General features: G+C 41.6%; 1 protein-coding gene across 1 annotated transcript in view; it reads right to left on the bottom strand.

The window, feature by feature from the left end:
• Positions 1-26,354, bottom strand: part of adgrv1 (adhesion G protein-coupled receptor V1) — an 83,646-nt gene that overhangs the window by 49,225 nt on the left and 8,067 nt on the right. Inside the window, exons 11-67 of the mRNA XM_029509875.1 lie at positions 25,887-26,110; positions 24,790-24,916; positions 24,481-24,666; positions 24,107-24,287; positions 23,675-23,838; positions 23,411-23,534; positions 23,045-23,305; positions 22,089-22,215; positions 21,635-21,855; positions 20,762-21,496; positions 19,126-19,499; positions 18,273-18,452; positions 17,625-17,805; positions 17,173-17,366; positions 16,911-17,040; positions 16,535-16,615; positions 15,552-15,691; positions 15,070-15,435; positions 14,725-14,968; positions 14,388-14,603; positions 14,066-14,281; positions 13,717-13,961; positions 13,431-13,612; positions 12,821-13,319; positions 12,397-12,706; positions 12,017-12,226; positions 11,355-11,485; positions 11,165-11,264; positions 10,881-11,060; positions 10,573-10,736; positions 10,261-10,348; positions 10,059-10,082; positions 9,260-9,338; positions 9,035-9,173; positions 8,653-8,794; positions 7,950-8,215; positions 7,661-7,836; positions 7,380-7,507; positions 7,047-7,225; positions 6,759-6,905; positions 6,594-6,674; positions 6,224-6,488; positions 5,105-5,227; positions 4,792-5,014; positions 4,462-4,666; positions 4,168-4,314; positions 3,776-4,031; positions 3,175-3,377; positions 2,587-2,763; positions 2,182-2,364; positions 1,891-2,070; positions 1,498-1,662; positions 1,261-1,381; positions 1,027-1,150; positions 763-901; positions 443-628; positions 81-316 (exon numbers count right to left, since the gene is read on the bottom strand). Of these exons, the coding sequence (XP_029365735.1) occupies positions 81-316; positions 443-628; positions 763-901; positions 1,027-1,150; positions 1,261-1,381; positions 1,498-1,662; positions 1,891-2,070; positions 2,182-2,364; positions 2,587-2,763; positions 3,175-3,377; positions 3,776-4,031; positions 4,168-4,314; positions 4,462-4,666; positions 4,792-5,014; positions 5,105-5,227; positions 6,224-6,488; positions 6,594-6,674; positions 6,759-6,905; positions 7,047-7,225; positions 7,380-7,507; positions 7,661-7,836; positions 7,950-8,215; positions 8,653-8,794; positions 9,035-9,173; positions 9,260-9,338; positions 10,059-10,082; positions 10,261-10,348; positions 10,573-10,736; positions 10,881-11,060; positions 11,165-11,264; positions 11,355-11,485; positions 12,017-12,226; positions 12,397-12,706; positions 12,821-13,319; positions 13,431-13,612; positions 13,717-13,961; positions 14,066-14,281; positions 14,388-14,603; positions 14,725-14,968; positions 15,070-15,435; positions 15,552-15,691; positions 16,535-16,615; positions 16,911-17,040; positions 17,173-17,366; positions 17,625-17,805; positions 18,273-18,452; positions 19,126-19,499; positions 20,762-21,496; positions 21,635-21,855; positions 22,089-22,215; positions 23,045-23,305; positions 23,411-23,534; positions 23,675-23,838; positions 24,107-24,287; positions 24,481-24,666; positions 24,790-24,916; positions 25,887-26,110 (11,075 nt within the window). The remainder of the gene's footprint in view (positions 1-80; positions 317-442; positions 629-762; positions 902-1,026; positions 1,151-1,260; positions 1,382-1,497; positions 1,663-1,890; positions 2,071-2,181; positions 2,365-2,586; positions 2,764-3,174; positions 3,378-3,775; positions 4,032-4,167; positions 4,315-4,461; positions 4,667-4,791; positions 5,015-5,104; positions 5,228-6,223; positions 6,489-6,593; positions 6,675-6,758; positions 6,906-7,046; positions 7,226-7,379; positions 7,508-7,660; positions 7,837-7,949; positions 8,216-8,652; positions 8,795-9,034; positions 9,174-9,259; positions 9,339-10,058; positions 10,083-10,260; positions 10,349-10,572; positions 10,737-10,880; positions 11,061-11,164; positions 11,265-11,354; positions 11,486-12,016; positions 12,227-12,396; positions 12,707-12,820; positions 13,320-13,430; positions 13,613-13,716; positions 13,962-14,065; positions 14,282-14,387; positions 14,604-14,724; positions 14,969-15,069; positions 15,436-15,551; positions 15,692-16,534; positions 16,616-16,910; positions 17,041-17,172; positions 17,367-17,624; positions 17,806-18,272; positions 18,453-19,125; positions 19,500-20,761; positions 21,497-21,634; positions 21,856-22,088; positions 22,216-23,044; positions 23,306-23,410; positions 23,535-23,674; positions 23,839-24,106; positions 24,288-24,480; positions 24,667-24,789; positions 24,917-25,886; positions 26,111-26,354) is intronic.

Here is a 26,354-nt window from a genome sequence, read left to right as displayed (position 1 = left end):
GACAAGTCCCGTCCACATGTCATTTTTGTTAAATAAAGCCCCCCCCAACAAAGTCACTCCATCTGAGGAAGTTATTTTACCTGACATTCACCAACTCCACTTCAGTGATGTTGAAGAAGAACATCTCAGGACCCTCTGGAAGACTGTCATCCTGAATATGCAGGGTGACTTCCTGTGAGATTTGGCCTGGGGTAAAAAATAGCCTTCCTGAAGATGGGGCAAAGTCCTCTCCGCTGACCGCTGTGTCCCCTGAGGTCTGATAGCTCACCCATACACTGCCCATACTGCCGAAGGAGCGATTAACTATCACATGCACCTAAAGAAAGGAAAAAATGACAACGTAAATGACACAGCAAGAATGAAAATATATTATATAGAGCCTTATTTGCCACTATATGACTGCATCATATAACACATTCATATCAAACTTTCACAACCTCACCATTCTCTCCTCCTCTGTTGCTGTGAGCTGGTGCTGTGTGAGGGAGAAAAGGCCATAGGGGTTGTCACTGGCTACCATAATAATCTTAGCATGTCTGGCTGTGGGACTTATTTCCAGTCCCGAGGTAGCAGAGGTCAGTGTTAGTTGGTAGTCACGGCGCAATTCAGGAATTTCATCATCCAAGGCCTGAAAACAGATGAGAAAAACAATTTTACTGAAAATCCTAATTGTGATGCATTCTGATTTATACAGATAGGGTAAATATAATATGCTGATTCCAGTTCATTTTAATGAACTCTTAAATCTAAAAAACTCTGTACCTTTAGAATAATGGTGGCAACAGACTCTCTGTCTCTAATAGTCACGGTGCCAGAGATTGCTTCAAACTCTGAGACCCCAGCTGGAGTGATATTCCAAGAAACCTGGACGTCTCCAAACACACCAGGCCCTCGCACCAGGCTGGGGAAGAACAACCATAGATTTTCTGATTTTCCCTCTTAAATAATAACTGAAAGTAGAGAATTTCATAGCCAGTATTTGTTGTCCTCGGCTAGTTTATCAGTTGGATGTTTACAGTATCTCACCTGACCACAGCACTGCCATTGTAATCTGCCTGAGGTTCTCCAATGAGGATGTTCCTGGAGGACTCCGCTATTCCAATAATCCCAAGAGCAGCCTTGTCTGCCCTGATAGTGATGGTGACCATGGCTGCATAAAATGCAACGGTGAATTGTAGGCACAACAGATAAGGAAGACGTATTGGTAATTTTTTCAACCAATAAATACATTTGCCATTTCACTTCATCATTAATGCTAACCATTTAAGGGGTCGATGACAACACCACTCTGAGCAGGAAATAGCCGGACATTGAAATGTTCATCTCCTTCTAGTACAGTGTCAGTGAGGGCTCTAATCACAAATGTCTTCATGGACTCAGTCTGTTAAATATGACAGATGTAGCAGGATTCATAAGAAACATGTAATATGCTGAACATAAACTTTAAAAAATGAAAGAAAGAGTATTGGACTGGCACACCAGTTTTTCATACTGTACCTCAGTGAAGATAAGAGTTCCATTGAAAGGTGAGAGGTCGTCTGTGGCCTGATCTTCCAGCTGCCACACTAGTGTCACTGCTCCTTCACCTCCTGTGCTACGGAGCACTGCTAGTGTTGCCACAGCAGCAGGGTCATTCACAAACTCTGGTTCACTGACAGTAACCTTAGAGGGGATTAGGTAATATTAGGTAATATGTCTCTGACATCGCACACTTAGACAACCTGGTCTACTAGGTGTGTCCAGGGCCAGCAGTGGTTAAAAATGTGGTCCTCTGAACAATATAGTTAAATAGTTGTATATTAGAGGGAATTGTATTTTTGTCATGGATTGTGAATTCATACCTTTTTGAAATACTGAGCAGTAAAACATAATGAGGGGTTAGAGAGTCACCTCTAGTTCTTGAAATCCAAATTGTCCAAGAGGTGAGTCATTGGCTGGAATACTGATGATTACAGAGGTCACATCTCCCAGGCGAGCACCACCAATCACACGAAGCACATTCACTCTGAACGTCTCCAATGGCTCCACTTGCTCATCATCCAAGATGGTGATGGCAATTATGGCTTCTCTCTAAAAAGAGGGATCAGGGAATACAAGCTGACACCTGGAAAATATTGAGCAGTACCAATGCACATTTAGGTTGAAAGGTTAATTTCAAATCGAGACAATCAATCCATTTACCTGCCCATCTTGAAAGGTGATGTTTCCAGAAGTGGGACTGAAATCATTAAGGTCAGCAGTGACTGGCTTAGCCTCCCAGTAGATGACCAGTCTTCCATTAGTACCAGCAAGTCGCACCACTGAGAGATAGAGGATGTTGTCTGGTGGTGATATCTCATATCCCAGCACACTTCCATTAATATCCTAGACAAGATATACAGAAGCAATGCATATTGTTAAGAATGACTTCTTTGTAACTTTCGCTTTTAAATAGTGTTCAAAAAACTAACTTTTGCTGACTTAACTAGAATAATATTAGTAATTAAAGAGGTATTGATTATTGTTCATCTGTAGTTAAATGTGTGGTGTCATTGCATCAGTTGAGAAGTTGCATATCGATCATGTTCAAATCCAAGTCATGCTCACCTCAGATACATTGAACTGCAGGATCCCTCGAGGGTCATCATTCTCTTGAATGGTGACCTCTGCTACCTCCATCCCAAGCCTCTTTAGAGTGGGCTGGCCGACTCCCGCTGACCCATTAACAAGCTCAACGCTGGTGATATTTACCAGAAAGCTTTCTGCCAGCTCTGGACTATCATCCTGTTAAATCAAATATACATAATGGAAACATCTGCTACATTTGTTTGTCAACAGATGTAGCAGATGTTTTCTGTCTAGCTTACATAAATTTTCGATTTTTTTCTTTAGCTGCACCTGCACCTTTGAATTAAAGTGGTGCTGATAAATGCAGTAAAATGTAAATTTAGCAGCGATCTTGAGTTATGCAAGAATAATACAACAAGATGTAAGACATTAATGGGAGAACGCAAGAGAGGTAAAAGGAAGCAAGTGTAAAATTGCTCTGCTGATATTTTGCACAAACCATACACAAATTGAATGAGTGTTTGTACTGTATGGTTGAGAAAGGCTAGATGTTAGTCCTGTTCCAAATAAATGTTTCCTGTTGTCTATTAAAGTTGGCAAAACTCACTATTATCATTTAGCCCATACCGGTAGGATTGTGACAGTTACAAGGGCCACAGTAGCACCGTTTATCATGATGAGGGTGTCGTCTTTGGCAGTATAGTCCTTTCCTGCTGTGGCTTGGTTGGATGGTGGCTTGTACAGGGCTGGTCTGGTCTGGTAATGGATTGCCACCTCACCTGAAGAACCCTGCTCTCTTACTATGGAGAGGGTCACGTTCACTGGAGTCCCTGCAGGTTTGGAGAAACCAGAATTTTCATTTGAAAAAATAAAAAATAAAAAAAAAATAAAAAATAAGAATCCTGGGAGAAAATTTGCAAGACAATATTTGAAGGAAAATATGTTGGCCTTGTACTCTGCTGCTCAGACTTTTGTTTTGGGCCAGTCTCCAATACATAGATTAATTTAAATCTTAAATGACTCATTTCCTGGCAGTCGTGGCAGATCTCCTTTACAGTAAATATCAAAGTGTGATTACTGCAATAGCTACTTAAGAAAAATGGTATTTGGTAATTAGCTTAAACTATTTACAGTGCCTTAGATCCCTTTGTACCGTGATCCAGCAAAAATTCTGATTTACTGGCAGGTCATTAGTCATTCATTCATTTTATTCCACAGAAATTCTTACTCTGTGGCTCTTGTGTTAGTGTAAACTGGGAGTCCAGATGCCATCCAATCACCCCATAGGGAGAGCCATTTGGCAGGATGGTGAGTAGAGCCTGTGCTCGCTCCTTGTCAATGACTGCAGCATGTTGTAGGTCCTGTAGCCCCACAGTAGTGACATCCATCAGGGTGATAGTGAGACTCTCTCTCAGCTCTGGGACACCATCTGCTATAACAGCCAATGAGATGATGGCCACTGACTGGCTCTCTGAGAACGTCACCTTTGGGGGGAAAATGTTTTCTTTAATTGACACCTCAAATTTATGATGCTACATTATAGCTGTGCCCTTGTTTAGTTAGGTGCACATTTACATACTGACATATACTGAGGATGACAGGGGCTCAAGCTTTACTCACCACTCCTGAAGTGGGGTAAATGTCAGCCAGACTGCCACTGGCAGCCCAGTGAACAGTCAGTCTGCCAAAGGTTCCTCTTCTCCTTTCCACATTGAGGGAAATCTGATTATTTTGCTCCAATTCCTCAACCTCCATATATAAGGAATTCTACAAAGAGACAGTGTGTTATATATATGTATATTAAAATGGCTTTTGGTCTAGCTTGTTTTGAAAATGGTTTAAGTTACTTGAGGTTTAGCACAAATATAATGAACAAATGTGCAGTGGCTAATAATTAAATGTTCATCTGCTTACTTGAGCAAAGCCAATGACTCCATGGGCATCATCATTGGTTGGTACAATTACAGTCACCTGACCTCCAAATCCAATCTCAGCCCCACCCTTGGGATTCTTCAAACTGACATGAAAATACTCCTGCACCTCAGGGATGTCATCATTGATAACATTCACTGCTATCTGTAGTTCATTTTCTCCTGGTGCAAAATGCAACTCCCCAAAACTGAATATGGGAAAGCAAAGACCTTCATTAATTTTCTGTGTTCTGAATGTGTCTTATTTCTTCCTGAGTACAATTTTCTTTCAGAGCAACAATTAGCCTGTCTATCACTTAAATAACTTGGGTACCTGGGAATGAAATCAGACTGATTGGAGACATAAACAAATTCATAAACAGTGGAGCTATTCTCCTCAGAAGAAGCCAAGAGGGTCTTGGTGGTGTTGAGCGACGGGACCATGAGAGAGACCAAGCTTAAAGCTGGAGGGGCCCTGAGGACCATGGCAAACAGGTTAACATCAGACCTCCAGGAATACAGTGATGAACCATTTCTTCCTGCTAGTATGGCATAAGCTGTGAGGCAGAAAAGAGATTTAATTGATATTATAAGGGTGTCTGGCGAGATTGTTGTTATCTTTATAAACTGTTGAAATTTGTGCTTACTGATCCCAGACGGAGCAGTGAATGGATGAATAGAGGTGAGGCCTTGGTGAGGAATGGACTGATAGAGCTGCGGTGAAGGCTGCCCTGATCTCCATTGCAACACCTCACATGATGGAGAGGGACCTGGAGAAAGACACAGGCACACAAAAACAAACACAGACTTAACTTCTTCCATGCTAGAATAGTACGTTTTTGCAAGTAAGGACTTGACACGCCCAAGACTTACAAATTACAGCCTCTCTGTCCCTCTGTGGCTCTGCTTTGCTCCACACTGAGGTCATTCCCATAAACCCACAACAGGTCTGAACCAAGAAAACTTACCACATTTGCAAACTCAGAAGGATTATGTCACATCAAAATATACAGAGCATGATATAAATATATGCTATGGTGAGCACAGTGAATTTTCTCATCCTATGTTAGACAACAGAACAAGATTGTTTTGTCTGTAAGGGACACAGGGCTTCTATGTTACTTCTAAATAACCACTGAGTTATTCCCACTGTTCTAACCAACATTTAACCACTGCACAATCCTCTAGAAAATAAACAGAAAATGGGATTTCATAAAAACAAAATTACAACCATCCTCTTATCATAACATAGACATATTGCACCTGACTGTCCTCCAAGGCCATTTTTACACATGTAATCTGAACCACAGAAATGTAAGATGAAACTTAACTTCATAATTTTGCTTAACACATCAGTTCACGGGCAGCACAGTGGTTAGTGCTGTTGCCCCACAATAAGAAAGTTGTTGTTTCGGTTACGGGCCCGGGGATTTTCTGTTCGGAGTTTGCATGTTCTCCCTGTGCTTGCATGGGTTTCCTCCCACCGTCCAAAAACATCATGTTTGGGTTAACTGGTGACTCGAAATTGTGCGTGTGAGTGGTTATTGGTCTCTGTATGTTGGTCCTGTGATGGACTGGTAACCTGGCCAGGGTGTATCTTGTCCTCCCCCAATGTGAGCTGGGATTGGCTAAGCACTCCTCGTGACCCAGAAACGGATACAGTAAGCGGGAGAAAATGAATGAATGAATGAATGAGCATTAGCTCACTTACTTTATAGTACACTGCATTCATTGATGTTATCTGAAGTCAGGACAGGACAAGTTACCTTCAATGAGAACCAGCAGGAGAGTGTCCTCTGTTCTTGTGTTGATTGTTTCCACCTGAATGGCTCTGCCAGCGAGAGGGATAGGTTTTGGATTCTGAAATCTTCCACTCATCCATTGAAGGAGGAGACAACTGAGAGTCTGTCTGTCTATGCACACAACCAGGTAAGGAACAGCTACGCGAGAGAATGGATTTACACTGAGGATATTGTGTTCGAAGTCAAGAGTCTGGAGGAGAATGAAGGAGCCTCCACTCCAAACAAAAATCTACAGCATGAAACGTAAGGGGAAAAAAAAAGACATAAGTTCAGTTATTGGAAATAAACTTAGACAATCAAAGATCAGTCCAAAAAGTGGAAGAGTCAATGTCACCTGGCTTGACGCTATTAGATAATCTCTGCCTTCAGTGGAGAAGTGTTTTACATCCAGAGCTTCAACACCTAAAGTTTGTTCCTAGAGAGGTGAAACAAAACAACATCTTTTCTTTCAAGAAAGAAACACAAATGTGAATGTGAGAACCATCATTTTTCTGCTTACCAATGTGACATTGAGATCCTTCTGCAGTTTGAAGATACTGAGGTTGGCAGCAGGGGCAAAGGGAGGGCCTCTGTGTGTAATGCCTATGTAGGTAGAACCATTCACTGAAAACCCAACACAAGAGCTTGGGTCCTGAATCCTAACAGACTGTAATAACCAAAAGACATTGACATTTTAATGCTAACACTGTAATCCACTGTAAATCCCCCCCATTGCATTACTGCTAATTCAGATCCAACTGGCTTTTACTCATGTGCTAGGTGAGGGACAATGCTGTTGCGGCTTTACCTCTAAAGGAACAAATACACCCTGCCAGCGATAAACTGTGGCCAAAGTGTGGGGAGATCCAACAATAGGCCTCCTATCCAGCTTCATAACCAGGAAGGGCACCTCAGGAAGGGAACACCAAGCAGATGTAGGGCTGTCCTCAAAATTCTGATAAACTCCAATCACTGAGAGATGACCAGCTGGAAAAAACGAGGAAAAGAAATCCTACTTTCATTTCTTATCAAAAAAAAAAAAAAAAAAAGAGAAATTAAAAGAAAAAAGGGTAAAAGTTATCACTTTATTAGCATCTGCGAGGTTGGGATAACTCTGAATTAAAACATCTATTGGGCTCACCAGAGGCAACAGCTGTGTTGGACTGCATCTCCCACTCCACACTGACAGATGACTCCAAACCATTACTGCGAGACACAGTGAGGAAGACTGCTCTGCCACCTTCTTCAGCTACCACTTCAGTATTGGTTCTGTACAGACAATACACAATACAGAAGTTTACATAAACATGCTTCTGTGTGCTTTTGTGTGTATTATCAAATCATCACATACATAAAATTAAATACTACAAGTGTGCATAACATTGGGAGTTTCAGATCTTGTTGGTGTAGCTGTACTGAGACCTGTTGAGTGAAGGTCCGATGCGGAACAGCCCAGAAGGAGCTAAATTCTCTAGGACGGTAATAAAAGTTTGGAGTTGATCTCCCAGCTGTGCACCTCCTGTTGGGTTGGACAGGGTTACAGTGAAGGTTTCATTTACTTCAGGCTCAGCATCCAATACTGCCCAGATTTCCAGCATCTGAAAGAAAAAAACAACAACTTGTAACTCACAACATAAATGCTGTTAGGGCTAAGTAAGTAAATTAATACCAACAAGTTCTATACAGTACCCTGAAAAACATTTTGCTTTACCTTAAATCTGACTCCATCCTCGAGCACCACAAACCCATGTGTTGGCATCAGATCACCTTCTGATAGGCTGCCATTGGCATCTGTGATGGTAAACTGAACTGTCACAGTGCCAAATGTGCCTTCCTCTGGGTTTCGAACCACATATAGGGTGGCTACACTCTCACTTAGCCCTGACAGAGATGTGGGCTCTCTTAACAAGAAATGCTCACTGGTGTTAAAGGAAATTACACCATGTCCATCGTCACTGGCCAAGATATTAATGGTTGCTACAAGAAAATAGAAAGATGTAGTTTAGGATGATAAAATCCTAATTATGGGATGTCCGCATACATGAGAATAAATCAGCCATTAATCCTTTTAACCATAACAATTATTTCATAGCACTAGTGTTGCTCTGCGTCTTCCATGTGATATATGCTTCAGTTTCTTTGATTGGCATGATCCCAGAGAAAAAGTGATTAGCAAAGAATGACAGCTTTGTAAACATTACCACATCGAGAAGGTCTCCTCTTACAACCTTAAAGCCTGATGTGAGGTAAATAAAGTTGTCTGTGTTAAAAGTATTGGTTATCGTCTGTTTAACTAGTAGTTGGAACACATTTTGTATTGTATATTCTGAATGTGTACATGTATATCTAATTTTCTAATGCTACTGACTCAAGTTCTGCAACTCTCCTGTAATCTATTCTGGCCTTGTGTCTACCTGTGGTGTTGGTGCCCAGCTCCAGTCCAGGGGATGGCTCAGACAGGATGAGCTGAAATCTTTCAGCCCCCTCTGGAATGATGTCATCAATGATCTGCACTTCTATGAATTTATGTCTTTCGCCATGAACAAACTGGAGCATCTGGGTAGACAGAGGCATTTCCAGTTACAAACTGGAAGATGCTACATGTTTGGGAGGTCAATGTTATTCAAGTCATGGTTTATGCAGAGGGGCTTCTGGCTTAGCCTTTTCCATGGGAGATGAAGTCCAGCTGTTCTTGAATTAGCCTTTATGCATAATAATGCTGCTACAATGCTTAATGCTTGTACAATATGGTGTTCAAGTATATATGTGTGCGTCAAAGAATTTTCATGTGTTAACCGTTTCACTTGTATTGTAGTCCAGTCCCTGTTGAGCTTCAAGATTCTGAGTATAGAATAAAACAGAGACATTTCCATACGACCCCTTGTTCCTGTAGGCCACTAAAGTCAGTGCCCCGATTGATTCATTCACTTCGAACCTGGAAAGGAGAACATTGTTATTTACATAAAGCCAACATGTGCAAATCAAGGTAAGAAATGTAGCATCTGTGTTTTATTTTCTTACATAGTGTTTGTCCATTCAATAACTCCTCTAATCCCATCATTAGCAGCAATGCTGACTTCTGCCACCAAACCCTGTGTGTCTGGGACAACATTCAAAGAGGAAACATATGGTGAACTTTTGACTGTTAGCTGCAGTAAAAACGTTTAGTATCAGCATCAGGGCTGTAACTACAGTGAACGCACAGACAGCAAGCTGTGTATGAGGAAACTATTGAGGAGCTAATTTCCGTCATGGTACATTTCAGTGAGGGATTACAACTAAGAAGCGTCTACTGTAAGTGGCTTTCTGGGCTGAGCAGCCAAGTCTGATTTATGACCCTGTGAATAGTCGTCTCCCATTGACTATACAGCCAAGAAACTGGGAGGCCAGCAATTGGTTTAGTTTGGCTTTCCCTCTCCTTACCACACAGTGCTACACTGCTCCCATCAAATCCCCAGGCTTCCTCAATCATGGAAAGCATCAATCTCACCATCCAAGCCACATAATGACTGCTGCCAAAGGAGCGGCTGTGTGTTTACTGTGTGTCTCCAGGCAGAAGGCCGATAGTATTCTGGGAGTCTACAAGTGCTGCTCTGCCTGTAGTATTCTGTCCACTCATCACTTTCTAAAGTTACTCATTCATGAATTAGACAGGGGTTGGGGTTATGTAAAAGCAGAAGTAGCAACGAGCAAGCTTTTCCATGTTGTATTTTGACAGTCAATTATAATACTGAAGTTTGAAGTAGCAAACAGGAAATTTTGTACTTCAAGCTATATGACAGCACATGATAATAACAAAACATATGGATGTGTATTTTACCTGGCAACGTGCAATACACAACCTCTACTCTTCAAACAAAGCAAAAGATCAGAAATTGTGGAAAGAAATGAAAAGCAATTTCATCAATTTGGTAACATTTCAGTTTAAAACTCGAAATATGCAAATTGCACCAGTAATAGCCAAGAAAGAGACAAACAATGACAGAGGGACTGTAATTTGTACAGCAATTGACAATACCTACCTAGCTGGGGAACAGTGGCAAGAGTTGTGATGAGTACTGCTGATGTTATGTTGACCAGGAAGATCTCTTGCAACTCTGGAATATCATCCTAATAAAAACAACAGAAATAATATAAAAATTACATCCAAAAAACAACATTAACACATTCCACATCTTAAAGCTACCAGAAAGAAGTACAAAATGAACAAGTAGATGAACAGACCATGCCGTGCTGTGTCAAAAACCAACAACTTAGGTATCAGGTTGGAAAGACGGACAAGTAAAAAAAAAGAAAAAGAACAATAAATGAATAAAGATGGCCACGGTCTTTACCTCAAGTATTGTGATGGGGAGGCCAACAGAAGTCTGTCCATCTTGGAGGATTACAGACGCAGTACCAGAAATGAAGTCTTGTCCTGGATCAGCAAATGTGCCTTCTACCTGGGAGAGGTCTTGCAGAGAACCTCTTATAACTTCATAGGTGATATTCACTGATCCTGCATATGTACATTCATAAGATACAAGGTAAAGAATTAGGACACTGTACAGATACAAAATTATTCAAAACAGTACTTAGTACTGACAAAAGGAATCAAATTAATTTACTGCACTACAGTTGTGTTCATAGTATGTCCACTGACCTGAGGCTCCAAACTCTCTATTGACAAAGATGTGCATAGTTCGGTCCCCTTCCTCTGTGGTCACCCTGAGGGATGATGGGGCAATGGTCAGTAGACCATGAGGTATGTCACTGGTGTCCACAGTAAGGACTGCCTCCATGCCCTGAACATCCAGGGCAGCGTGGCCTGTTGCCTCGACACCTGTGTGGAAGTCAGGGGAAAGTGTGTTTAAAAACTCAGGTAAGGATTATTTTCAGATATGTGTCATGGTCAGTCACAAAGATAGTAGCAGCAAGATGTTTTACCAAAGGTTTGGATGTTAGACAAGGAAACTTTGAATTCATTCTTGTCTTCTGGTGTGGCATCATCAAGAAGTTTCAGGACTATGGTATCATTTAGCTCTTTCTGTAGGAGACACATCCCAAATACATAATTACTGGTGGATATACCAAAATATACTGTATAACTGTTCAGTGATCTCCAGCTAGTATATACCTCGGTAAAAAAAAGTGTCCCTGAAGTTTGGGTGAATGTCCGATGAACAAGGGACCCTTTAACAGTCCAGTCCACAGTGACATTACCCAGAGCTGGAGCTGTTCTCGACACTAACAAGGACAACATTTCACCTGTAACATAAAATACAATGCAGTCAACTGGAGCAGTAAATGCAGAGGCTTACGAAATATTTAACCTAATGCTTGATTTACAATATACAAGTACATTTCATGTCTCAACCAAGGTGATGTCAGACTGAAATGTACATTTGATCAATCTAAAATGGCAAATAATTAACATCTGATTTCAAATATTGATTTGGAAAGTGTGTCATTTATGCTGTAGATTTCAGTCGAAGGAAGTCATGATTTGGCTTCTACACAGGGAGACTTCAACAACTCATGCATACTTGATTTCAAGATAATGAAAGATAACCACAGGGTCCACCTGATGCTGCATGCTGCCACTACAATGAGCACATTCCCTTAAGTTTGCCCTCATTCATAATTAGGACCCATTTCTTGGAACAGGAAAGTGGAAAGAGCTTGCGATGTAGTGTGTGAAAAATTGTTTAAAATAATTAAAAAGAAAACTGAAAAATATCCTGAATGATAAATAATAAAGTATGACTTTCTAAGCAGTCATCAAAAATATTTACCCACCCTCCCTTGCAATGACAGAACGTGAGCTTGGATGAAATCCCACTATCCCAGCCACATTATCATTAGCCAGTATCACGATGGTCACAGTGTCGGAGCTGGGCAAGATTCGACTTCCTCCCTCTGTGTTGACTAGACCAATCATAAGGCTCTCATTGTCTTCTGGTTCAGTGTCATCTCTGATTACTATCTCGACTGTCTTCTTCAGGTCATCTGCAGGGAGAGACATTAATGCAGATATTGGCAGGGTACATGTGTTCTTTTGGATTCACGGGACTAATAAAGACTGTTTTTAATTCAGTGCAGATGTTGGTTTTTACATAAACCTTGACAGAGAATTATACATCAACATACTATTTGTGACCAGTGAGTGATTCACATACCATCAAAGACCAGAATCCCACCACTCCCAGTGAAGTCTTCATCTGGTGTGGCCTTTCCTCCAACAAACCTCCACTCTACCGTGACACTACCGAGATTTCCTCCTCTTCTCTCTATAACAAGGGGCACCACCACCATAGGCTCTTCCCGAACCTCTAGATAGAGCCCCTCATTGGTAGCATTGGGACTCAGGCTGTATATCAAAAATATGCCGAATGCATCTCCATTCATCCCTATGGTAACCAAAGCTTTGTCTGGTTGGCCAATCGAGGGCAGGTTCCTCTGTTCCACAGTCAGATTAATCAGCTCTACCTTCAGACATTAAGGGTTAAACAGGTTTGTTACATTTTGGCAGAAACACTGCTCCAAGTAAAACAGAGTAAAACATAATTAGTACAGGACGGCATCTGAATGACTGGATTTTACCTTTAAGACCTGTATGGAGAAGCTCTCATCCATTTCAGGGAATTTATCAGTCAAGATTAGGACTGTGAGGTTTGCAATGTCTGACCCATCTTCCATGTAGGCACTTTGAGCTGTCACAGGGGAGTAATCACTTCCTGCCACAGCCTGAGAACTGAACAGGACAGCAGCTGCAGTGAAGTTTTTTAAGTAGGTCAAAGTCTGAGATTTAGAGGTCAGTTGGTCAGCATCTGAAGTCGCCCAAGTGCAGGATGGAGAGGCCACCTCTGAAGACAAAGAGAAAGCCTGGCAGGCTTGCTCTCTCAGACATGCAGCAGCACATGCAGCCATGGGATCCCTCTGGCCAGTGATATTAACTGTCCTAATGGGGGTCGTGGATAGGGCGCCTGGCTTTGGGAAGTCATAGTACATCAACAGGTTCTGGCCATCAGACTGAGCCAAGCCAACAATGTCAATTGCAAAGGTGCCATACACGATCTCCAAGCGACCAAAGTGACCGCCTCTGAAATAAAGGCGATGGGGATGATACAGAAAAGACAATGGACAGGAACGGTTTGCTTAATGTGAACAGCAGTGAAAAAGAGAAATAAAATTTCTCATTAAATTAAATTACCTCCTGCGAACAGTAATATTAGCTTTATAAAGCCCATCCAATGGCTCCTGAATGCGATAAACAGAATGCTCAAAGAAGACTGTCCCATATGGGTTGTCATTGGCAGGCACTATTATGTCAACAGAAGTATCCGCTCCAAGGTTTCCTCCATTACTGGCACCAGTGAGTTCCATCTTAATTGTCTTTAAAAGACAGAGCATAATTAAAATTGTAACTCAAATTACATAACATTAAGCATGAAAAACAAGTATAATTTTCCATAATTCACAATGGCTTTTTCACTCACCTCAGCGACTTCAGGTACATCGTCAGCTAAAATCTCAACTTGGACCATCTTCATGGTTTCTCCAGGGGCAAATTTCACCTCTCCGGATGTGGGTCTGATATCCCCCACAGCTAGTTTACCATTAACAGTGGCTTGCCATTGGACTGCCACTGTGCCAATCGAACCAGCGTTGCGCACTACTGGCAATGTGACCTCAATGGAGTTAGAGCCTGGTTCCTCAATGGTAATTGGAACAGCCTGGAAGACTAATTAGAAATAAAATCAAATGGCAATGCTTAACACTGGTAAAGAGGTAAAAAATAATTAATGACTGAATTAACTGACTGAAATAAAGTCTGTATCTACTAACCAAAGGCACCAAAAGGGTCATCAGAAGGCAGTATGGTGATGATGGCACGTGTGAGCTCCCCGAGGAGAGCTCCTCCGGTGGTCTGGTTGATCAGCTCAATGAGAAAAGTCTCTTCCAGCTCAGGGACCACATCATTGATCACATAAATGGGTACAGATTTACTGGACTCCCCCTCTAAGAGGACTACATCACTGGAAGCTACACTGTAGTCCTCGCCTGTCGGATTACACACACACATACACAGATGCACATGCATATGGACATGTCATACATACAAATAACAGGAAAGCAGTAAAATCTGTGTTCCCTGACCAAAACTTACTGACTCTGGCGGTCAAAGGCACTGCTCTGAACTTGACAGATACGTCAGCAAAAATCCCCCCTACACGTGTGACGTTTATTATGGGCCCAACGTAGTGCTCAGCTACACTGACAGCTGAAGCTGACAGCTCGAGGACTCCAAAGGCATCGTCGCTGGCCTCCACTATCACCTGGGCTACCAAGTCAGCCTTAGGCCCCAGAGCAGGGGAATTGGAAACTGGATAAACAGTAAAAGGATATTTCATCAATTTACTATTGTATGTTTGACATATCATCATATCCCAAATAATGTTTTTTCGGGTGTAATCTTCAGCTGAGTGGGAATGCCAATATCTTACTGAGTCTCTCCTGCTCTCCTTTGACAAGTTGAACACTAATCAACTTCACAAACACTGCTTCATCTCTCTCTGGATCCTCATCATCCAACACTTGGAGGGTGATGTTTGCTTCAGTCTGATTGGCCAAGAAAACAACAGAATCCTGGAGAGGAATAAAGTCCTGCCCTTCAGTGGCTCGACCCACCCCGGGGGTCCTGTAAGGTTCTGGATCTGCTTCCTTTAGTGTCTCATACATGACTTTCACCTGGACAGATTATAATCGAAATATATCATATAATTTGGTACATCTATTTTATGATGGTGTCATATGCCATTCTGTTTTATTTCTTCTACAGTGAGACACACCTGACCCATCAGGCCTCTCTGTCGCAGGATGGTGAGGGAGACAGTTGAGTCACTTTCAGTAAGTCGAATAGACCTTGTTGCATTACCAAATACAAAAAGTCCATAGGGATCGTCACTGGCGAGAACAGTCAGAGTAGCAGATTTCTGAGCACCCAGGCGACCATGGGAGACATTGACCAAGGACAGAGTGAAACTCTTGTCCAACTCAGGAATCTCATCCTGAGCCACATTGACGGTTATGTTCGCGGCTGTCTGACCAACACCAAAGGTGATGCTCCCAAACCTACTGAGGACCTCCCCCTCAGAGCAGGGATCGGCCTCCCAGAACACTGTTACATTAGAGAGATCTCCAAAGGACCGAGCCACCTGGGAGAGACCAAAAGAAATTAACTCGGGGAGACACTGTGGACATCTTCATAGAAACATCTTTTCAGCTCTATCATCTATCCGGCTTTATTCATTTCTGTTTGCTGCACACTAACCTGCAGGATCACAGAGCTGTGGGCATCCTCAGGTTCTGTCCCATTAACAGACAATGCTTCAGGACTAAAGTTAAAAACTCCATGGGCATCATCTGAAGCAGCAATGGTCACTGTGATGCGGAAGGCAACTCCCAAGCTGGCTACACACATGAAAAAAGATATTTTAATTTTTATTAATTTACATAGTTTGTTGAATTTGAAGTTTCAGTCTGATGTAAATGAGAAATACCAAACTTGAGAGTAGGGAAATGGAAATGTGGCAATCATTGCTTAATCACTCAAGCCAGTGACTTTTGAGATTACCTCAATGATAATACACACCTGCCTACCACTAAATAAAATTATGTTAAGGTAAAGACTAAAATGCCCTCAAGCTATGTGTGGATATTATTTCAGATTAAGTGTTAGCAGCCATAAGAAAACACTGGGGTCTGTGACATTTGATGTCAAACCCACTGCTAGTGAAAGGCTATTTGCTTTTCCCACATCCCTCTCCTTGGGTACTTCTCCTGGGGGTCAAACTACAATGTAAATACCACACAATTAAATGCTATGCACACACACCCACACACCTCCATATGTGTGCTTGTTTATGCACTTATGCACTATGCACTGAAGACTGAGTTGAAATTTACTAACTGAAGTGTTAAGGATGATTTTTTTGTGCACAATGGCTAAAAAAATCTAATCTGGATTAGATCAAGAGTCCACTGCACCAAAGAATTTCAGTAATACAAGATTATCAAGGAAAACTTTGTAGCCTTTATTGGCCAAACCTTGTTGACACAATTCAACCAGAAGGACATATCAGGGGGCCAGGGTCATAAATTAAAAAACCCAATCAAAATGTTGCCTGTCAACACAGTAATATGTCACTTGATCCTTCTTAGAGATACACAAACCTAAGGAATCAGAACAAAATTGGTGGAAGGTTGAAGGAATGCAGATAAGCAGTTTGGGGAGTAAAGGATGGGAATACATACCATGGTGGTGATAAGATGGAAGGAGAAAGTCAGAATCATTCTCCCCACTACCACTTCCTTCACTACGCAGAAACTGATCCACTGATCGATCACACACCAGGATCAAACAAATATCACACCAGGATAGAATTACATCAGAGGAGTACAGGTCCAAGGGCAAATGGGAAGGAGGGAAGGCGGGGAGTGAGCATGTATGGGTGAGCACACAGCAAGCACACAGGTAGCACACGGAACACAAAGAAAACAATAGGGTTGAATATAGGGTCAGTTCAGCACTAATTAAGATTAAGGAAAAGAACGATTTCTAATTAAAATAAATTGATATTTAAAAAAAGCTGATGAAATCAGAGCTGTCATGATTTGGTGCTCGTCTCACCTCCTCCATCAGCATTAAAGAGCTCCACTCTGAAAATCTTGTCTAGCTCAGGGACAGAATTATCTATGATGGTCACAGTGATGAACTTTAACCTCTCCCCTGGAAGAAAGTCCAGCATGCCATCTGAATCCTGCCAGTTAAAATATGGATAAAAATGAAACCAGGAAACTAGTAAAAATGTATTCTTTGAATCAACCTCTCAGTTTTTTGATAACCCATCAGTGTGAATATATCAAGACTGGAGCGTCTAGTGGAAACTGACCTGGTAATCTTCAGGACTGGATGCTGTGAAGGGGGTTGTCCTGTATCCTACCATAACCCTTCCCAGAAGGCCTTGGGCCCTGACCACAGGCAGATGGATTTCTCCATCTTCCTCATTAACAGTAATGTGGGCAGGTTCTGATGCTGGAGAAATCAAGCCCTCCCCTGGAGGACTGGGCTGAAACTGCAGCAGACCTGGATCGGGGGGAGGAGTGTGTGGAGTTGGTTCAAAGAATGGGCATAAAAGGGAAGGCAATGAGAGGACAGGTATGATTGAAGTAGGAAGGGGAGTAAAGGAGGAATAATGCATAGAGGGAGCAGGAGAGGGAAAATTCTCTTAAATTTAACTGACCCAATAAACGATGAAAAACAATGCAACCCTACATAAAATCATACATATATAAAAAGCAATAACGAAAGCACAACAGCACTGAATGTGGGGCATTTGAGTACCATAGGGATGATCACTGGCTGCAATGGTGACAGTATTAACAGAGCTATTTGGGTCAATGCTTGCACCACTGGTGGGGGTGGAGCCTGGTTTTCCATCTCCGGACTGTGCAGACACCAGTGTGATCTCAAAGGACTCTGCAAGCTCCGGCAGATTATCATCCAACACCAATAGGTTCAGTACCTAAGAGAAATATATACATATATTAGTTTCATTTTTTAAACTATGTTCTGTAAACAGTAGTCTTTATCTCAGACTCCATATATGTTGTCAGCCACAGACATAAAGTATAGTATTCACAATCAGCTGACACTTGTTGAATCAACAGTAAACACATGGACAACCAGCCACTAGGTGGGGCTGGATATCAAGAGACATTAAACAAATGCATGAGTGTATAACACTTTTGTGTAACTGTACTTATTTGAAATTAATCTTCAATATGTAAATATGGTTCACACTATGTACATTATTGTTACTTTGTATTGCATCAAACTCTACACTTCAAAAGTGACCCCACACTCTCTGATTGACTGAGCTCTCTGTCACCATGGATAAACTCAAGAAAGACTTTTTCCAGCTCACATAAGGTAACATTAAAACAGATCAAACCACTGAATCACTGTCACACATATAGACAGTACACACACCTCAGAGCGCTGGCTGGGCACGAAAAGCACAGCTCCAGTGCCATTAAAAAAATCCTCATGGGCTTGTGCCACACTGTTTAAGCTATCCAGCTGGGTAACAGTGTAGTTGACATAAACGTAGTCCAGAGATCCTCGCATACGCTCGATCACACACGAGATGGTGGAGCCCTCCTCAGAGGTCTGTGAGGAAAAACAAGGGGGCAAAAATAAATTTACTAAGAACAAATGGAAGAAGCATCATTACTCAAATACTTAATACTATATTTCATGGCCCAGTCTAATTCCAGCACAGCAATAATGTGATTTAAGGGGACACCTTGTAAGCCATATGCCTCTAAGTCTTGTTACACTTGTAGGCTCCAGTATATAAAGAAGATTCTCTGTTTCTGATGGAATGTCATCCCCTGCTCTGCCACCTGTTGTTCTGAGAGCTACAAGGAACTAGATCTCCCTTTTCCTGTGCAGGAACTCCTGATCCACTTCTGCAGGAATGCACTGGGTCAGACATGCTGCAGCCTTGCCAGCTGCCGTTCTACCTGAGAGGGACATGTGAAGATGCAAGCTGACACATCCAATCCATCTAAAAAAAGGGAGCATGCTCTTGTGCAGCCAGGCATGACGAGTAATAAAATATGCAGCAGGACAGGCAATGACCATTGGGTTTACATTACACGTTTGTATGACACAACTGAATGATGACAATAGTGGTCATGTAGATTCAGGGTTATTCAATTGTTAGAAATTATTCTTGATTTGATTAAAAATGTTGCTGTCATTAATGCAGTGTTTGTGAGATGTTTATTGAAATACTTAGCAGTAGATACGGTCCAATAATGCCACTGGCTAAACTTACATCAGGTATGCAGGCACCAGTGAATCCAAAAAGCCCGTTGGCATTGTCACTCTTCATCACTCGTAAAATGGCTGTGGGTCTGGGAAGGGGGAGGCGGGCTCCACCTTGCACTGCCACCAGCTGTAGATAGAACACCTCCTCACCCTCTTCTTCATTATCATCCCTGACCTCCACCACAAATGATTTTTCCCTTTCTTCTTGGCGGTACCGTAAATATCCTGAGATGTTACGCAAGTCGGTCTTCGCAGGCTGGGTGTGAAGCTCATGGATGTGGCTGCGGTTTAGCTTAGAATTGTATAAGCGAACATCCTGAAGAAGGCCCGTGTAGCGCTGTTTGCCCTCAGGATCTGACCCAATAAACAATGTTGCAGGTCCTGAGATAGAAAAACCAAGAAACTATTGCACAGTGTTTTACGGCAGCAGCAAACAGTAACATGTTTGAACTTCAAAAATATAGAATGGCTGTGTTAACCAGAAAAACAGCCAAAGTGTGAAGAAGAATGTGCATGATTTGATATGATAGTTTTGACATTTTAAACACAGGAAACATTTACATGTAGGTTAAAAGATTCTTTGGCAACAAACTTATTACATTAGATTTTTGCGTGTAATTTTTCCTGGAGAACTCATACACTCATACACATTTATTTAAAATATTAAATATTTTAAATCTTTTAGCTATTTGTACCTCTCTTAACAGGTAAGGAGTAGAGAGACCAACAAGATTACTGAATAAATGTGTCTTTAGGTTAGTAAAGCAACCAAATGGGTAGGTCCAGGTCTCTCTTATTACTAATTTGTATGTCTGCACTACTCTTGTCAATTGCTTGTCTTTTGATACAAAATGGGACAAATGCAGGAAATCTGCAACAATGGGCAAACATAAAGCCGTGACACAAAACAATCCATTTGTCATTTGAGTTACAAGCGAAAGACAATAACCTTTGACATGACTGATAATTATATATGTGTAAACTGTCTTTCATGCTAAAGATCCATCAGCATATTTCCTCTCTGGGAGCATTTGGCCCAATACAGGCAGAAACTATTGTCTCCACTAATCAGAGAGAAAAGGATGAAAAGAAAGTACCGCCTGATTCTCTTTAGCAGTGGCAATATCCAGCAGTGCTGAGGCTAAGTGGTCACTCAAGCATTGCAGAGTGCTAGTAGTTCTGAACAATGAGGAGGCGACTGAGGCAGGGGCATGTGTGTTGGTGTTAAAGTGCCTTTTTGTGTGTTTTTGAGGATGTGCATGAATTCACTTGTGTCTGAGTAGTTCAGTCTCATACTGGGGCCATTAATAATATCATCATTCAAAGAACCTGAGCATTGCATTTGTGCTTCTTTGACACTGACTTTGGGGCTTAACTCGTGGACCTTAGGCAAGATTTTAAATGTAAAATAAATGGAAGCTTAAGATTAAAACTAGTCGGTAAATCAAAGATGAATTTCAACTGGCAACATTTTTCTCTGCATGATTTGAATGTGAGCTTTGAAAGCAACATAAGCCCACTAACAGTGGTGCAACATACTCCAAAGCCATCACATCATATGCTAAAAACAGACACTATCACAGACATTTAACATGATCAACAGCCTCCTCTTATTTTAATAAATCTCTAAATGAAAAACTTACCATCATTGATGCCTTCTCCTTTGATGCTCTTCAGCCCACCAGGAATACGGTTCCCGTCCAGGAAGAACTCAATAATCCCATCGTCAACTGTAATGACGATATGTAACCATCTATTATCCTCTACAAACTTCTCAGCACTGGCCCGGGCTACCTGAGTATTGTTTGATCCAGTTACTGTATAGTACAGCATCACTGTGACATGAGACTCATTAGTGTGGACTTTCACTCCATAATACATGGTTCTATTCATGGTTCCTTTGGAGACTATGAAGCCATCCGTGTCTGGTCTGGGCACTAGCCACGCAGAAAAGGTGAAGTTGCTGACTGCAGCAGGTCCATCTTCAGGCAAGATGGTCCCATAAGCTCCTTGGAGTCCAGAGAAAAACCACGTGTCTGTGGCTGAGTGGTGTCGCCTGGCATGAGGCCGGAGCTCAACCTCATCTGGGAAAGAAGCTAAAAGGAGCAGGTCATCCATCAGGGGAAGGCCCTCTGGGAAGCGGCCAGAGACAATCTCCCAGGCAACTCGCACATCCCCAAAAGTACCCTGTTGTCGGAGGATGGTGAAGGAAGTGACATCAGCCATATCATTGACTGAGAGTACATCTTCAGCTACTTCTTGGTCCAGGTTGCTGTCAGCAATGGCAAAGACGCCAAATGGGTCATCATTGAATGGGATGAAAACTGAGACATTCACGGAAGTCTCAGCCAGTCGTCCACCTTCACCCGGGTAACCGCCTTTAAGAAATTAATGAAAAGAGATTAAGGGTTTTCAAATAATAAATAATAATAATTCTTGTTCTCTGTTTATTCTGGAATCTTTAAATGATAATTCATTGTAAATTTAGTTTAAGGGCATAAGAGTCTTGAGCTCACCTGAGATATTAACCAGTCTGAGGATGAAGAACTCATTGAACTCTGGAAGCTTATCTGAAATGGCCTCCAGGATAATAGGCTTAGTTTTCACTCCTGTGGTGAAGGTGATGAAGCCAGATGTGTGGGTAAACTGGTTTTCATCCAGAGGTGTCACTGAGTCATTGGCAAACAGCTGCCAGAAGACTGTAACATTACCAAAATGGCCCCTTGTACGGAAGACACTGGAGAAAGAAAAGAGTAAATATGTACCGATTTATTCACTAATACAATACAAGTAAAAATGTAACTTCTCTACAATGTTTTGATATTTTGGATTTTAGAATATCCATGGTTAGTGTGTAGATTTTTTTAAAAATTATTTCAAACTAACTTTCAAACTGCATACGTGCATAAAAAGTTCCCATACATAACAATTTTAGCGCTCATTCAAAACACCAGAGGAACCTTTCCTTACTAAAAATTGTTACTCTTGCCCTCTTCAACAGGTTTCTCTTTTGGCTCCAATGAGAAAATGCCATTGGCATCATCATTGGCCTCAATCACCACAGTAGCTGTGTCTGCTCCATACACAACAGCATCACCTGTAAAGAAAAGCATAATGTAGTTAGATCCACTATATTGGCAACTGATGACGATGACCAATGCGTTATGCTGACTTGATTCTCAAGTTGCCGGAAAAAATTTGTTTTGAATAAGTGACTGTCTGATTGATAGATAGCCAGATTGAATAAGTGATTGATGGAGCAATTGTCATGGATTGCACAGGCTATATTATTTAATTGTTTCATGTCATGAGGCACGTAGCACACCATAATTCTGGCCACTGAGGTCATAAGGCATTCAAAATCAAAGGCTTCCCACAGAGAAGACAACAAACTACGATAGCTCCCCTACAACTACTATTACCTCTTGCAAAAACATTGTTCAAAGCAATAAGTATTATAGTATTATTGACTTTTAATACAATCCCAGTGAAAAGGACAATGCCCTGGAATAAACCAAAGGCTAACTCTTACTTGACGCTACTTTATGTCATTCAGTAAACAGAGAGAAGCCAGTGGAGTGGCTTGTCTTTGTGTCTTAGAAAGTCGGAAGTCTAGTAATTAAGGTCCCATTGGGGCCAAGTAGCCTTTCTTTGCCATCCCTGACACACAATGCTGGGATTAGGGTGCTTTCAATGTAAGTGTGTACCACAGATAACCCTACATAACCCAGCTACTCCTTTCTGTTCATATACAACTGGCATTAAGACAAAAGAGGTACGACTCACTTTCCACTGTTTTAGTCCCAGGTCAACACATATGAAGACATGACACCTCTACTAGGTAACCTGGCATTAACTCTGATACTTGTAACACAAAGTACACTCCAGTGTTAACTACTTGCTACCAAAAACAAGCCAATACTTACCAGTAGTATTGTACAAAACAATGTAGAAGGACTCATCGGTCTCTGGTGTGTTGTCGTCCTCCACAGCCACTGAGATGTTCTTCACCCATTCACCAATGTCATACACAAGCAACGTGTCATTACTCAGCATGGTGAGGTCATTGGGTGATGCGTCACCATACTCCAGTCGGTACATCACTGTGGCAACATAGTCAGCCCGCCCTGCCCTCAGAACAGTGAAACTGGCCACCCCTCCTTCCTGAACTCGCATGACAACAGGTTCTGATTGGATGGGACAGGGAAGATGAGTCAATGGCTGTAGATATAATAGATGAATATATTATTACAGTCTTTAAGATGATGCTTCATACGTAATGAAACACTTACCAGAAAAATAAATGGGGTCATCGTTCTTATTAATTTGTAAATTGGCATTGAGTAGGTTTCCCAGTCTTGCACCACCTGTAGCATTCAACAGCCTGATGGTAAAATTCTCCACATCCTCTGGGATCTTCCAAAAAAAAAAAAAAAAGGGGGAGGGGGGGTTAAAAAAAAAACCCACACAATTCAAAAAGGACATTTGGATGCAATGCAAGCAATGACATCATAAAAAAAAGCAGTACAGAGATAGAATTTTGTCTTTATGTTTACCTCATCACGAGCAGAGAACAGAGTGAGGTTTTTTATGCTCTCCCCCTCTTCAAAAGTGATGTTTCCCTGAAAGGGGATGACATCTCCAGACATAGGTGGCTCCAGGACCCACAAAACAGACGCTTGTCCGAAGAGACCCCTATTCCTCACTATAGGGTACAGAGCTGAAAGGGAATCAAAATAGATTATTTATTTAGATTTAAGTCACTGACTCTTGTGACTTAAACTTTCCCCTTGACATTTCACCTCCAGCATTGGCTTCCATTTGGCATTGAGTGGCATAACAATCTACTTTTCTGTTCCAAGCTTACCAACAAATACTCATGCATGATACAAACATGATACAGAAAACATTATTCTGTTCTGTTTTCAATGTCCAACTGACTGTACATGTATATGTATCTTATTTAAAGGATTGTTGCTTTAAAGTACCCTGGTGCATCTCGTTCCCTTTGCTTTCATTGATGGCCACTGTCAGCCCTGATTGGATGAACTCAATGACTCCAAAGGGGTCGTCATTCTTCCGCACTGTGATGTTGACCTCCCTGTGGTTGCCAAGGCGACTTGGTGGAGTGCTGTGGCTACTGAGTACCACAGAAAAGGTCTCGTCCAGCTGTAGGCACACGCACACATGCTTTTGATTAAGCAAAAATGGATTTAAGCACAACCAGTACACACAACACTAAAAATTTATCAAATTTTTTTAACAAAAATTTTACTCAAAACTAAACCAAGAACTTTTGTGGTGAGAGAAATTGATATTATTAAAACACAACATGTCAAAATTTAATTGACCATGATGTTACCTCAGGCACACCATCAGGTCTTGCCACTAGTGCCACCACCACCTCTCTTTCCCCTGGTTTAAACTCCAGGATGCCTGTGGCGCCGTAGAATTCAGTGCCGCCTGAAGGTATAACAGCATATCGCACCAGCTGTTTCAACAGCTGTCCCTGGGCTCTAACCACATGCAACTCCACAACTTCACCTTCCTAGGTTTAAAATGTTCAAATGTCACATGATCAGGGGGATAGCAGTGATAATTACAACATTCAGGTTTATAAATAGATGACTAAAGCATATAAATAAATTTTCAGCTTCATTCTCTGGCTTACATTAATAACCCGTGGACTTCTGGAGAATGGGGAGAACTCAAAGACTCCCCCAGGGTCATCATTCTCCATGATCACAATCTCTCTGCTGGTGAAGCCCGCTTTAAGGATCTGATTCTCAACATTACTCCTGAGAGACATACACATACATGCAGACATAGACATATGAACAGCATTAAGTGACAATGTTTAAAACATTGTATAGTGTATGAGATTCTAGTTTGCAATCTGGAGATAGGTAATATAGGGCAAAACATCTCAACTCTAAATTAAAGTTCTCGACAGTCTGCATTCCTTGCATTGTGTGATGCTCTTTCAAAACTCCTGCTGCTTTGAGCACTTTTAATAACAATGTCAATCAACAGCTTGCATGCATATTCATTGCTCCATGGGGTGTATGTATGTGTAAACTGAGAAAAGTTGGAGCCAAGCAACACATGACAGGTAAATTAGACATGACGGAATGAAGCACTCCACACAAACAGTTACTGCCAAGGCACTCTATGCATACAAACACTGACATCTTTAAAAGGCTACACAGTTCAGTCTGGTTAAATTAGAGCAAAACACATAGAGAAGATTCCCTGTTTACTCCAAATGTCTAGCCTCTTTTGGAGTCTCTTTTTTCACACCATCAGAGAATCCCTCACCCCATCCCAATCCCCCTCATCTCCACATCAACTAAAGACCACAGAAATCCTGAAGTAGGCCCTTCTATGAAAAACAAAGTCCTGATTCATGCCATACAAAAGGTCCAGGTTCACCCCACTCTCCACTTACCCGAAGTACACTATAAAGCGTGCAGTCTCCACCCTGCAGGGAAGGAGTTTGAGGGAGAGGGAGATGCCGTTCTAATCAGAACATAAGAATAACAGAGGTACCCACCCTCCAACCCCTACCTAAAACACACACACACATATCTCTAGAAAATCAAAGGAGAGATCAAATAGCTCATACATAGCTTTTTGAATCTTGTTAGACTGATATGTTTTTAACACCCAAAACCGAAACTTAAGTTAATGCCTTTTTGATAAAAACAAAATCAACACTACATGTTGTGAAAAAAATGTATGGCTTTTGCTGAAGTTTAACAACCCTACCTATCAAGGGTGAGCAGCAAGGTCTCATTTACTTCTGGAATATCATCAGCCATGATGGTGAGATTGATGATGGCATCACTCTGCCCGGAAAGGAAGACAACAGAGCCGTTTTGAGGCTTCAGGTCATCAGCTGTTACATCTTCAGCGCTGCCTCTGATTGGCCGAAGACTCCAGAACACTTCGGCCTGACCGTCTGTCCCATCACGTCGCAGAGGGAGGCTAACCTGCACCAAGCATCATTAGGTTTAAAGTGTTATACACATGAGCGAGACAAATTGAAACAAGCAAGGACAAGGTGAATTTTCTAATTAGTATCAAAGACCTCTCTTAATGGTAGATAATATAGAACTTCAAAGGGATTATGGCAACTGAATGATAAGAATAGCAAGTAATTCAATACTTTAATTGCCTTAAGGGGTTAAATGTATGTCTGCCATTAGATCATTTTCTGTTATCTGCCACTGATAG

The sequence above is a fragment of the Echeneis naucrates genome, chromosome 9 (assembly GCF_900963305.1).
Source record: "Echeneis naucrates chromosome 9, fEcheNa1.1, whole genome shotgun sequence".
Taxonomy (NCBI): domain Eukaryota; kingdom Metazoa; phylum Chordata; class Actinopteri; order Carangiformes; family Echeneidae; genus Echeneis; species Echeneis naucrates.
Note: the sequence above shows the minus strand (reverse complement) of the source record. Positions and strands in the feature narration are given on the sequence as shown.